Source organism: Oryctolagus cuniculus, chromosome 10, assembly GCF_964237555.1.
Source record: "Oryctolagus cuniculus chromosome 10, mOryCun1.1, whole genome shotgun sequence".
Classification (NCBI taxonomy): Eukaryota; Metazoa; Chordata; class Mammalia; order Lagomorpha; family Leporidae; genus Oryctolagus; species Oryctolagus cuniculus.
The window spans coordinates 119271703-119285093 of NC_091441.1; the positions used below are offsets into that span (position 1 = coordinate 119271703).

At 53.0% G+C, this 13391-nt stretch overlaps 1 protein-coding gene across 5 annotated transcripts in view; it reads right to left on the reverse strand.

Annotated features, from left to right (window-relative positions):
- Positions 1-12574, reverse strand: part of GRM7 (glutamate metabotropic receptor 7) — an 826769-nt gene extending 814195 nt beyond the window's left edge. For 3 of the 5 annotated variants that reach the window (XR_007913802.2, XM_008273589.4, XM_051831889.2), the window contains exon 1: positions 11739-12574. Coding sequence is in view for 4 of the 5 variants with exons in the window: in XM_008273589.4 (XP_008271811.3) it covers positions 11739-12257 (519 nt within the window). In the remaining variant the exon portion in view is untranslated. The remainder of the gene's footprint in view (positions 1-11738) is intronic. The other 2 variants (XM_002720620.5, XM_070051235.1) reach the window with 2 other exon arrangements.
- Between the last annotated feature and the right edge of the window lie 817 nt (positions 12575-13391).

Here is a 13391-nt window from a genome sequence, read left to right on the forward strand (position 1 = left end):
CATTCTTGCCCTCCACACATAACTAAGTCAACAGAGTGAGTGCAAAGATCGAGGGAATGAACCCGGGAACTTGCAGAGTGACAGATGTCACAGCGTCAGTCATGGCGCATCCATGTGCTCTGCCCTACACAACACAGTTAGTGAGACCGTCTGTGCAACCCATCACCAGGAAACAGGAAGCAATGGAGTACAAGTGTGCTCCAGCTCACGGGGACAGTGCACAGCATCTTTCCCACTCAACTGTTCCAGAAACTGAAGTCCCCTAGGTAGACAAGGTAGCAGATCTTGCCTCTTAGATCCAATCGCAACATTTCATTTCCTTAGTCCCACTCTTCTTCTTCTTCTTCTTCTTCTTCTTCTTCTTCTTCTTCTTCTTCTTCTTCTTTTTTGGACAGGCAGAGTGGACAGTGAGAGAGAGAGACAGAGAGAAAGGTCTTCCTTTGCCGTTGGTTCACCCTCCAATGGCTGCTGTGGCCAGCGCACCGCGCTGATCCGAAGGCAGGAGCCAGGTATTTCTCCTGGTCTCCCATGGGGTGCAGGGCCCAAGCACTTGGGCCATCCTCCACTGTACTCCCTGGCCACAGCAGAGAGCTGGCCTGGAAGAGGGGCAACTGGGACAGATTCCGGCGCCCCGACCGGGACTAGCACCCGGTGTGCCGGCGCTGCAAGGTGGAGGATTAGCCTATTGAGTTGCGGCGCCGGCTGTCCCACTCTTCTTGTGCCTGGAATTCATCTGCTGGCTTCTGTCTTTCCCTACCTCCTTATTAAAAGATGCTAATTCTTTGCTCTCCGATGTGAACAGGGTAGATGGGGGGGGGGAGCCATGGAACACATGTTTTTCCACCTTAATTCTATTATGCCAACTCCATTGAACTTAATTATAGTGAACAGAGAATGACACAATTACCCTCTGTTCACTTCTTCAGATGCTACATTTGATAAAATTTACTACATGCTGCTCTCTCCCTGAAAACCAAAAATGGATGCGAGTGGATATAAAATGTGTTATAATTATAATTAAAATATAGCTTACATAATGACAGTGCTGAAATAAGGTTATAGATGTGTGCAGACAACATGGTCATGCATGTGTAGCACAATCGCAGGCTCAGGCCAGTATCCAGTGGCCAATAACAAGGGACAGGATTTTGGAACAGACATACAGGCTGCTTAGGAGTCTGCAAAGATCTGAAGGGAAATGGAAACCTGGGAGATGAAATTCCCCCGCCACCCTTCCCGTTCGAAAAGCAAATGAAAGATGCCTGGCAAAATTGTTCAAAGGACCTATTCATATGGATATTTGTAAAGATTTATTTATTTATTTGAAAATCAAAGTGACAGAGAGAAAGGGAGAGGCAGATAGAGAGAGACCTTCCTCTCACTGGTTCACTCCTTACCCGGCCACAATGGCTGAGGCTGGGCTGGGCTGGAACCAGGAGCAGAGTTCCCTCCAGGTTTCCCAAGCCTGGGACCATCCTCCACTGCTTTTCCCAGGCCATGAGCAGGGAGCGGGATTGGGAATGGAGTAGCTGGGACTCGAACCCGCACCCATATGGGACGCTGGTGTCACAGACTACAGCTTAACAGTACATGTATGTATGTGTGTGTATACACAATGGACCCCAATATGGAGATTTTTAAATGAACCCGTGATAATAATAGATTATTACACGAACTAGCTTGGAACTGTTTTTCATAGAATTACTTTATTAAAACTAATGCAAACCCTACAAAATATGGTTATAATTATGAAATCAGAGAGAAAGGTAGGAAACTGAAACATTTCTTCTAAATGTTTGTCACTACAGTATCTGACTAAAATAGTCATATCACAAATACTAAAATAATGAGATGCTATTTTGTTCAATTTTCCTGCAGAAACAAACTACAGGTGTTTTTATTCCATTTCAGATCATTATTTTTAGCTAATAGTTATTAAGTGCTTAAGAGCCTACGGTGCTAACTGCATTGGCTCATTTAATCTTTAAAACAACCCTTTCAAGTAATTACTTTGAGTATCTGCACCTGATACAAAGGTACCCTCAGTCCAGATCTTGCTCCAGGAAACCAGAACTGACAGCCAACTGCACATCAAACAACCCTCTGAGGATGCCAAGAAACCAGTCCAAACCTTCTAGCTCCAAAAAGGGACTCTCTCAGGCCATCTGCCCCACCCCGGCCTCCTCCTCCGAGGACTGTGATCTCACCTCTATAGCTGTCCCAAATGCATCCCTTGTTGGATTTCCAGGAAACCCTATGTCAATCACCAAAACCTGGTGCTTCCTGGACCCTCTGCTGCTGACACTGTGGGTCCACCAGCCCACAGTCACTGTCAAATGCCTCCTGCATGCTCTCCCCAATTCCATTCTCCACCCTCACCCTCAGAACCATGGACAGAGTTATCTTTCTAAAACCCAAGAGCAGCCACGCCACCCTGCAGCCCACACCCTACAGGGGCTGCCTAGATGCAGAAGACACAGAGAAAGCTCATGAAGCCTGCAAGGCGCTGCACCACTTGGCCCCATCATAGCTCTGCCCACGAGCCCCCTGCACACCCTTCCTCCCCCTACTCTGCTCTGCCACATAGCCTCCCTGGGGATCGCATCCGTGCTGGGCTCTTGTCCGCTGTGGAGTTTTGCCAACAGTCATTCCCACGCCAGGGAGATGTCTGCCTCCTCCATTCTGCCAGCTCTTTGCCAAAAGTCTGGTCAAATGTCCCCTTTTCAAGTCCACCCTGCCTGTCCCATTTCACACCAAAGCCCACATCGCTCGCCCTCCAGTGAGACCCACACAGGACTCTCCTGAGTTCCACATCCCTTTCCTTGCCTTATCCCATAATGTTCCACCTTGGATGCACCAGGGATCTGTTTATAAACACCCACCTGCTTCCAGGGGTGACAGTGGCAGACGAGAGAGAGGAGGGAGGGGAGAGAGAGAGCCCGAGAGAGAGAGACATGCTGCTGTTTCACAGATGGGTCCAAGCACTTAGCAAAGTGCACAGGGACGGGGTTCAGTAAATACGTTTAACAAAAAATTGTATATGAAGAAATCAGGGGGAGCTCTGGAAACCCGTGAATAACTCGCCCAGGCTCTTAGTTAAGAAAACGGCTGGTCGCAATGGACCTAAACTCAGAGCCGACTTTCACTGCTGTTAATCTCTGCACTCTCTGGAGTTCATGGAATTCATGGTTTGTTTTCCATCAGTGCCATGAAAATTCTCATTCTACTGAAAAGCATAAAACAAGCATTCCTTCCTCCCTCTCTCTCTCTCTCTCTCTCTCTCACACACACACACACACACACTCCAGTCTCTATGTGTATGTTTATATTTTGTGTGTATACAGAGTTTTTCCATTTAACAACTGAGAAGAGTATAATCCAGCATGATACTATAGTAATTTTACAGCAAATTTAGCAGTGGCGGGATTACTCAAGAAATAGTGGCAGTTAATAATAGAATAATAATAACATGATAGAATAATAGCTTTTAAAGTTATTGAACATTTATAGCACCCTAAATTCAGGGCTGTGATATTCACACACATACACATTTCACATTTACTCTATCAGACTGATACTTTATGCCCATCTTAAAGATCAGGACATTGGCGAAAAGTCACCCAAACTGGTACCTGTTTGATCAGTCACACTGTAAGCGGAGAGTGTAGATTTAAATCTTGGCTTGCCTAACCCCAGATTTTGATTCTGAACCCCTGGACGAGAGGCCTGACAGCTCCTCTGATGGAGTGTGTTTTTTCATGGCAAAGTGCCCCATGAGCTCTGCAGGGACCAAGACCTGAAAGCACAGTCAAGTCCAACAGCGGCTAACGTGTCTATGTAGCGCTTTGGCACATGGAGCTCGTGTCAGTGCAACAGTGGGGTGGCAGAGCGTGCTCCCCACTGCCACCTCCCAGACAGAGCAAGAGTGGGAACCAGCAGCGGCAGGACAGACAAGGCCCAGCACCCAGAGAAGGAAGAGCTGGTAAATGACCAATTATGAAACCATGAAGCTGCAGCACTTGGACAGCAAGAGGCCAAATAATTCACAAACCAAAAATTCTCCCAGCCGTCCGTCCACAGCTCACAGCATCAACGCCACATGCGTTAGGGTGTTCCCCTGCTCGATCAACTTGACCTTGAGTGACTGTATTAATACGGTGCTCTCACTTTGCACATACATCCGGATGATGGATCTCCTCCCTTCAGGTTGTAGGAAGAGTGGAGTGGATGAAATAAAGTTTAGGAAGAGCTGTCCTAATTCAGGATGATGGGCACTGAATCAAAACAAGAAGAAACGTCTATTCTCATTTGTTTGAATGAAAACGCTACTGTGTGCTGACTGCCGGCACTCTGGGCTGCTCGCTGAATAATGCAGAATGAGTTTTTCCCATGTGGACCTGAGAGTCCCAGTGCTCAACTTCCAGTGGGTGGGGGTGGGCGTTAAGCCTAGCACCGAAGATGCCAGTTAGGAGGCCGGCATCCCACAGCACAGTAGCTGGACTGGAGTCCAACTTTCTGCTAGTGTAGACCCTTGGAAGAAGCAGTGACAGCTCAAGTCGTTGTGGCCCTTGGGAAGGTGTTATGGCACCGCTTAGGGTTCAGCTGCGGCTTGGGGCACCTGTGGAAGCATTGGTTCGAGTTCTGGCCACCCTGCTTCCAATCCAGCTCCTTGCTAATGAGCCCGGGAGGCAGCAGATGATGGCTCAAGTCTCTGCCACGTGGGGGCCTCAGAGGGAGCTCCTGGTTGCTGGCTCTAGCAAAGATCAGCCAGGCTGCTGTGGTCATTTAGGGGACACTAGGTCTCCCGCTCCCCACTCTGGCTACTCTGCCTTCCAGAGAAGTAAATAAACCTTGTTTATAAAGTGATTTGGTCCCTGTTACCTACAAAGGGGATCCTAAACAAGTTCCCAGAACTCTGCTTTGGTCCTGGCCCAGTCATGGCCTTTGTGGGCTTTGGGGGAGTAAACCAATGGATGGGGGAGCTTTCTCTCTCTCTCTCTCTCTCTCTCTCTCTCTCCCTCTCCCTCTCCCTCCCTCCCTCCATCCCTCACTCTCTCTCAATATAAACATGCTAAGACCTACACATTGATTTTGTCTCAGGACTGAAATCAAGTATTTACTTCCGCAAATAGAGACAGGTAAACAATCAGCCACTTTGATCTCTTGAAACCACTATGATCTCAAGGTAGGCAAAGCTGTGACTATAATTATTTCAGCAACAACTAAGCATGGTGCTTGGTAGTTGTTAGACACATTGACCTGTGTGCACACTCTGCATAACCAGCCGTATGACTTTGGCCCAGACAGTCACCTTCCCTAACCACACACTGTATACTACATGACTACTGTTGAGATTAAACGAGATGAAGTGCATCCAGTACACGGCATGGCAGCTCATCATGAGGCCTCAGATTAGGACAGTCACCACCACTGTTACCAAAAAGAAAGGAGTGGGGCCGACACTGCAGCCCAGCAAGCCGCTGCCTGCAGTGCCGGCATCCCATATGGGCACTGGTTCAAGTCCTGGCTGCTCTACTTCCAATCCAGCTCTCTGCTATGGCCCAGGAAAGCAGTGGAAGATGGCCCAGGTCCTGGGGCCCTGGCACACATGTGGGAGACCCAAAAGAAGCTCCTGGCTCCTGACTTCAGATTAGCCCAGCTCTGGCCATTGTGGCCATTTGGGGAGTGGCCAGTGGATGGGAGACCTCTCTGCCTCTGCCTCTGCCTCTGCCCTGCCTCTCTGTAATTCTTTCAAGTAAAATAAATAAATCTTTAAAAAAAAAGGAGTATGTCTCATAAAATGTGCTTTGTATCTTTGATAATTGTTAGTCATATATTTTACTTTTGACTTTATAATCTAATAACTTGATTTAAGGAACATTTAATAGGAAATATAGTTGAAAGGAAGTTACTTATCAAACATGGAAATGCCATGATAGTAAGAACTGTGACAGAGTATTCTTTTCAAATATTTACCTGTAAAAATGTTGTACTGATTCTACTTTATTAAGTGTAGAAAACATTTATGTGATACGCACACACACACACACAAACTTGCTCAACTAATTTGCAAAAGATCCATTAATTAATTAGGCTAAGTCCACAATGCACAAATGTCCTCCTACCAAGTAATCCTACACGCATCTTTGTTGCTGGGAAAATGTAGTTTTCAACTGTTCTTAATTGCCTATTTAAAGTAAAAGAGGATGTGGAATAGTCTTAGGCTTGTTGCCTACTGTACAGGGACCCAGGAATTTAATGTACTTTGTACTCCATTATGCCACGAAAATGCTTCTGTGCCCTGGGGATAGCAACAGAAGATTTGCTTTAATGAAAGGAACTGAGGACGGCTCCAAAGCTTCCAGCGAGGAGTCCTAGAGGCTGCTGTTGACATCGGAAGAACCCGCCCTCTCGGCTGCATCAGGATTGGAAAGACGCACTCACAGATGCCTAAAGCAATGACAGAAAACACCAGCAAGAATGAAAACGGACGCAGGGTTCCGAACATCCCCAATCCGAGCTTGAAGGATCAGGTTTAAAAGTAAAGAAAACAGGATCTCTTATTTTCCACTCCACCAACGCTGGTCAATGACCCTTCCGCTAATGTAGGCAATCAGCTGCTTCAGCTGGGACACTCTCAAAAACAGGGAAAGAAACTTTTTTAAGGCATGCACTAGAAATTCAGGGATGCGTGCAGATTCAGATGCAGGAGCTGCCCGTGGGAGTCCCAGAAGATGAGCAGAGCTCTGGCTCCTTGCCACTGCATCCTGCCTACCTCGGAGAGTAGGTCCCTCCCTTCATGGGGTGGTCAGGGGGCACTCCAGAATCATGTCTTCCCACTGACACACCCAGAGACATCAGAACTGAGCCCCATTTTTCTCTAACAGAAAAGTCTTGGGGAGGTGTTTCATTGGCCTGGACCAGGTCAGATGACCACCCTGGAGGCATGCACCTGTTTGTTGACCTAGGTTAGGCGATTTATCCCAACAGCCAGAAAGACAGGCAGGATATCATCATTTGTCCATTTTCCAAAAGGAAAGTCCAGTCTACTTGCCACAGGTGAGGAGACAGGATTCATATAGCCAAAAGCTCTGGGTGCACCTGTAAACTGAACAATTCTAATTCTTGCCTACATCTCCAACCCTGAGGCAGGCTGACCCCGGAGGTCTTTTTCCCTATACCAGCCTTGACATAAAGCACTGTGGGTCAAACTGGAAAAAGAAGCAAGGGAAAGATTGAGTCTGGGAAATCCACTGGACCAGTTGTGACCAAGGCAGCCATGAGAAGACACGCCGTCCAAGTGCACCGCAAACACGGGACATTCAAGGTGGGAAATGGAAACACAGCGTCAGAAACTTCCCACAAGAGTAGCTGTTCCCCAAGCCCATCATAAAGATTGGAGACGTTTAGAAACGACATTTCTTAAAGAAACAAAATACAGCGAAGAAAACACAAACAAATCCAGGGAGGACAACCAAATCTAGAAAATCAAATGACTTGGTGAGGACCACAAAGCTGGTCGATGGCAAGACGGGCAGGAAGTGCACCACCAACTGGCCATGGTCTTACCAGGACTTGGCACAGCCTGTGCACATATAAGGACCTGAGCACTTGGGATCTGATCAACTCTAAATGTTGATGAAGTCGAAATGCATGCAGTCATATCTTCACTAGTTCATGAGAAGAGAATGGAAGATCCTCACTGGGTGGGTGTGTGTATATAGGACACACGAGGAGAGATGCACACAGCTTCATTCTTTTCCTCTTTGCTCTTTTAAAAAATGCCCCTTTAAAAATTCCCCACTCACCATCTGTTGGGTAAGTTTCCTACAAGGCAGCAAGTATGCAGGCAGAGACTGTTAGAGAGATTATTCCAAATGGCAGGGACACCTATATTTATGCAATTGGCAAAAGAGTAGGTTAGAGTTGCTTTTTTACTTTAATTTCCTCCCTATAGTAATAATCACACTGTCCCATGAGCCGAGTTCCATCTGATTACATAAGATGAAGGGGACAGGGGAGAGAAAGAAAAAAAACAATGAAGAGAGGAAAAACCCAGGTACTCATGTATAAACATTGCCCCAATAGTTAGAGATTACATCCAAGGCTCAACAAAAAGAGGCAAACATTGACAAGTGTGCAAATATCTGTACAAATGTGCGGGATAAAGTCCACGGGCTCAGACTGGCATGGTGCCCCAATAAGGGTGGAGCAAACCCTTTTCCCTCAAGCTGCTTTTAGGGAAATAAACAAGTGACATAGATTCCATGGAGTCCCCAGTCTAGGGCTGGAACCACATCAGTGCCCATGAAACACAGCTCATTCCAAGTCAGGATGGAGAAGAGTAATTTATACTCTCAGAGTGTTTGCTCTCAAATCAATAACAGAAACCTTGAATAAAAACATTCCCATCACTTTCCACCATAATACATCTTACTTACGGTCCATAAAACAGTGGCCAGGGTACATGATTAATCCTTTGGCCACTATATTATATAACCTCTCCACATTAAGCCATCCTCATGCTGTGGTTGTTTTTTAAAAATATGTTACTCTTAATAATCTATGCTTAATCTCTCTTTGCATTAGGAGAGCATTATTTTGCACAGGCTCAGAAGCCAATCTCCAGAAACTGCCCCCTGATGCTTCTGTGCGGCTGGAAACCCGGTGCAGGGAAGCTGCAGTGATTGGATTCTCGTTGGCAGATCCCCGGCCACCCACTAATTTCATCAGCCTCAAATTCCTGGATTGGAGAGACCCGATGGCTGTGTGTGACTCTTAGGCCGTTTAGGAACCGACTCTGTGTGTGCATAGAGGAGACTGGGCTCACTCAGCTCCTTTCTTTGACCTGGAACCCGCAGGAGGGCAGGAACTCCAACTCCCAGCCACTGTTCCCACCTGAGCAGTGACTCCTGCCCGGGTCTGATCGCTAGGGAGGAACTTCATCCCAGACTCTGCAGACAGGAGCAGCATCTCCTATCCTCTTTCTCCCCGCTGCCCTCAGCACAAAGTACCCCCCTACACACACACACACACACACACACGTAAGACCCTAAGACTTCCCTCCCCAGGCTAGACCCTTATCTTACCCTTGAGTTACAGCTCAAGTTACAGCTGGGTCTGGTTCCCTGCAGTAACCCACAGGGCTCCCAGGGACAAGGAAACCTGGCTTTCCGGAGGAGCCAGCCACTCAATCACTTGCAGAAGTTTCTTTACTGGAGGATACACTCAATTGAGCCGAACCCTGAAATCCCAGACAGGGTTCACCACGGTCCTCTTCCAGCTCCCCCGCCCGACAGATGTGTTTCAGAATAATACAGAAATGTGCCACTTTCCTTTCCACTCATTATGCAGGTACGAAGGCTCAGGAATGGGAGTCTGGAATTGCATGCCAGGAGCGTATAAGAAGGCATGCAAACAAACAAACAAATCCACGCCACTGGAAGGAGCCCAGGTAGATATTCCTGCATGGGCAGTGGTTGGCCAGGATGCCACACCAGTAGCGATGGCCAGCTTGCAGCACCAGCTACAAGTTGTTGCCTTCCTCCTCCTCCCAGCCTCTTTCCTGTCAGTGCAGGTGAGAGCCAGGCTCCTCTGCCTCCGCTCTTGAATCCAGCATGCATAGCTGCAACTGGCAAATCAGAGGGAAAAGGCAGTGTTTCCTCTGAATGGCTTTTGTCCCGGCAAACCAGGATAGCACCAGCATCAGGGTCCTTTCGCCCGTAGACCAGGGAAGGAGGGAATTGAGTGTGAGGCCAGCTGCCTTCTTTTTATGTAATTTTTTCCCCTTGCGAGTTGCCTCAGGTTCGCACACCAGACACCAGAGAAGGAACCAGCTCCCCCTGGAATCCTCTTCGGCAAGCACAGTCCCTCAGCCCTTCCTCCTCCCAGCATCTCGCTCTGCCAGGCAGGCCCATCTGTAGCAAGGCCCCTGCTCCCGGAGAAGAGAGGAGCAGGCAGAAAAGCCGTCTCCCAGCACTGAACGCAGAATGTGGCCTCAAGCCCTGGGCCCAGGGGCAAGCCTGCCCCCAGCTCCTTTCAGGGGGTGTCTGACATCCCCTCTCCCCAACTCAGCCCCCTCAACTTGCCAGGCTGTGAGATCAGAGGTGAAGAACCTGCTTCTGGGGTGTGACTACCCGCAATCCAGGGTTTTTGTAAAAGCGAGCAATGCAGGGTGACCGCCACCCTCAAAGCACTTTGGGGGACACCTAGGCGTTTCCAGGCTGGCACCCTCAGAGGGAATCAGGGATGCTCGCACAGACCATGGTGTGTGTGTGGGGGGGGGCATGCCAGACTGCAACCTTCCCCTGGTGCCCCGGCTTTCCGAAGGCAAACTTCTGGAGGTGACTCGGCGACACCCCAGGCCACACGCGGAGTCCCCTCCTGACACCCAGTACCCCTGGAGAAAGCACTCTGGAGGAAGGTGCTTCTTCACCCCGTGGAGTGCCGACGAGGGTCAGCCAGCGCATCTCTGGAAGGGATGTGCCGGCCTCAGACGCCACCAGCCAGGGAGAGAGCCGCGCCTCGGGAGGCTTCTTACATCGAGACCCAGAGGAACCAAGAACTTGGGAGTGGGGAAAGAGAAGGCAGGCAGGGACCGAAGGGAGGGAAGACAGGGAAGCAGGCAAAGCGAGGGGTCAGACTCAAGGGAACCCACAGTCCCGGAGCCCCTGGACACAGATGTCTGAAGCCTAAAGCCATCCGTTTGGAGCCAATGCAGCACCGGAGCGGCGGGGCACAGGCTGCCGGGGAGCGCTAGGCGAGAGCACTGCGGTAGAGCCCACCGCTCAGCGGCCTGGAGCCGCCTTCCCCTCGCTTTTGCGCTGCTGTTGTCGCCCGCAGCACCGGGAGAGGCGGACCGCGCGGGCCCTGCTCCGTGCGCCCACCACCCAGGCGCCTGTGTGCCTCGGTGCCCAGCCGCGGGGCTGGGGGCTGCGCGCTGTGGAAGGCGGGTGGTGGGCGAGGGGTGGGAGCGGCAGGCGGCGAGGACGAGCTTGTCTCGCAGTTGGCATGAGCTCATCTCTGGGCCGAGGTCTGAAGTGTGGGGAGGCGAAGGCTGAGCGCCCGGCTCCCGCCGCCTGCCGGGCTGCCAGTGCGACTGAGACGGCGCAGAGCAGCGCCCACAGCAAACCCACCGCGGGCGGGTCCCCCCACGCCTCTCTCCCCACCACAGGTCGGGGAATCCCACCCGAGGGAGGGAGACGGGCAGGGGGCAGTCCCCGCTGGGTGAAGCTGCGCCCCGCGTTCACAAAGTGCTGCCTCCAGGTCTTCTCCCGATTTTCCAGGGGCAGTGCAGGGTCCCCAGGTGGCTCGGGGGTGGGAGCAGGGGAGGAGGCAAATGCCAGGCTCCGGTGGGTGCATCTTCTGGTATTCCAGGCGCCGACCTGCCTGCCCAGGAGCCCGGCGCGTCCCCAAGCCCGTGTTCGGACCGTAATTCACTCTAAATGCAAACCCATTTAAATCATCGCCTTGCTTTTCGCAGATTGCTTCTTGCAAATGGGGCCGTAAATCCCGGTGTCGGGCTGGATGGAGTGGAATATGGACAGGGGAGCGAGGGGAAGAGGACGGAGGGGGGAGACCGCGAGCCGGGAAGGTCTCTCCTCGGGCGGCATCTGCGCCGCGGAGGCGCGCGGGGGGCTGACCTGGTCCCGTGCCCCCGGGGGTTCCAGGCAGCTTTTAGCGCTAAGCGCCGCAGGGAGCCCCCGCGCGCTCCTCCCCGGAGGGAGCGCCCCCCCTACCTGGAAAAGCCTCAGGATGTTGGCTACCATGATGGACACCGAACTCCCCGAAGCCCCAATCACTCCGACTACTTTCTCGGGTTTGACGAACACCGGGGGCTCGCCGTTGGTGCAGCGCACGTCGGAGGTGTCCTTTTGGATGAGCGCCTGGACGAAAGTGAGCGACTGCTCCAGCGCGTAAGTGTCCCTGGAACAAGTGTCCAGGATCCGCGCGCCCAGCGTCACGTTGGGCAGCAGGCTGGGATCGCTGTTGATCTGGTCCAGGGCGTAGAGCATCGCCTCCAGCCTGTGGATCCCGTTCTCCCTCTTGATGTCGCCGCAGGGCACTCCGCTGGGACCCTTGGCGTGCACGGGGAACAGCCCCCCGAGGGTGACGTCCCCCTCGATCCGGATCGAGTGCGGGGCGTACATCTCCTGGCCGCGCGCCGCCGCCGCCAGCGCGCACAGGAGCACCTCCAGCACGCAGCAGGGGAACTCCATCCGAGTCAGGACGCCCAACAGCTTGCCCAGCCGGACCATGCTGCCCGGGCTGCGGCTGCGGCGGCGGCGCTGGAGGGGACCGTGGCGGGCGCGCCGAGCTCTGGGCCCCTCGGGGTGCGCGGCTCCGGGGAAGCCCAGGGGTGCCCGCAGGCGCGCGGCACGGGGGCGCCCAGGGAGGGGCGGCCGGCGAGGCTCGGGGGTCCCGCGGCGCCTGCCAGCCTGGGGCACCTGGCGCTCTCGGGGTCGCTGGCCAGCGCGCCGCGCTCGCTCCCCGGCTGGCCGCTCGCGCTCTCCGACAGCCCGGCTCTGGGAGAGGGCAGGGATTGCTATCGCTTTAAATGGTCGCTCGGCTCCCTCTCCTCCTCCTCCCACTCCTCCCTCCCTCGCCGCGCGGCTCCGCTCCCACCCTGCCCGGCGCGCGCCCTCCCCACTGGCTTGCATCATCACGCAGGGAGGGGCTGCGTGTCGGGGCGGGGGTGCGAGTGGGCGGTCGGGGAGGGCGGGTTGCCTCGGAACACGCGAGTCGCGAGGTCCTTGGGGAATCTGGGGATTGCGGATCGCGGGCTAGGGCGGAGCGCGGGCCCCCGACTCCCCGTGGGAGCCCCGCGCGCGGTCAGGGCAGGAGAGGCCTCAGCCCCGGAAAGCGTCGGAGATATCTGGCGCTGGCAGCTCCCGGCCCCAGGGTCCGGAGCCTGGCCCTTAGCTCCTGGGAGCCGCGAGGGAGGCGCGAGGCAGACAGAGGGCGCGAAGGAGGCGCGTGGGGTCCCCGAGCCTCCCGTGTTCTGTTTTCCTGGGGACCATGCGCAGACCCCAGGATCTCCATTCGCGACCTAAAGAACTGGACCCAAAGACTTCCCCAGAAGGGCGCCAGGCCGGCCTTGGAGAGAAGTAGAAACGGGGAGAGGCAAGGGTAGGCGGGGAATCTCTCCTCCGGCGCCGCGCCGCTGGGGAGCCAGCAGCCAAACTGCGCGCGCGGTCCTCGGCAGCAGGTCTGTGCCCGGAGCTGGAGCTAGGGTGCGCCTGGTGCCTCGCCTGCCTTCCACGGCGAGAGATGGAAGACTTGGCAAGTGTGCAAGCGCGCTAGCTCTCCAGTGCTGACAGGTGCAAGGCTGCCTCCTTACCCATTCCCAGGCGCTCTCTGCGCTGGTGACAGCCGGACAGAGGTGAGGGTAG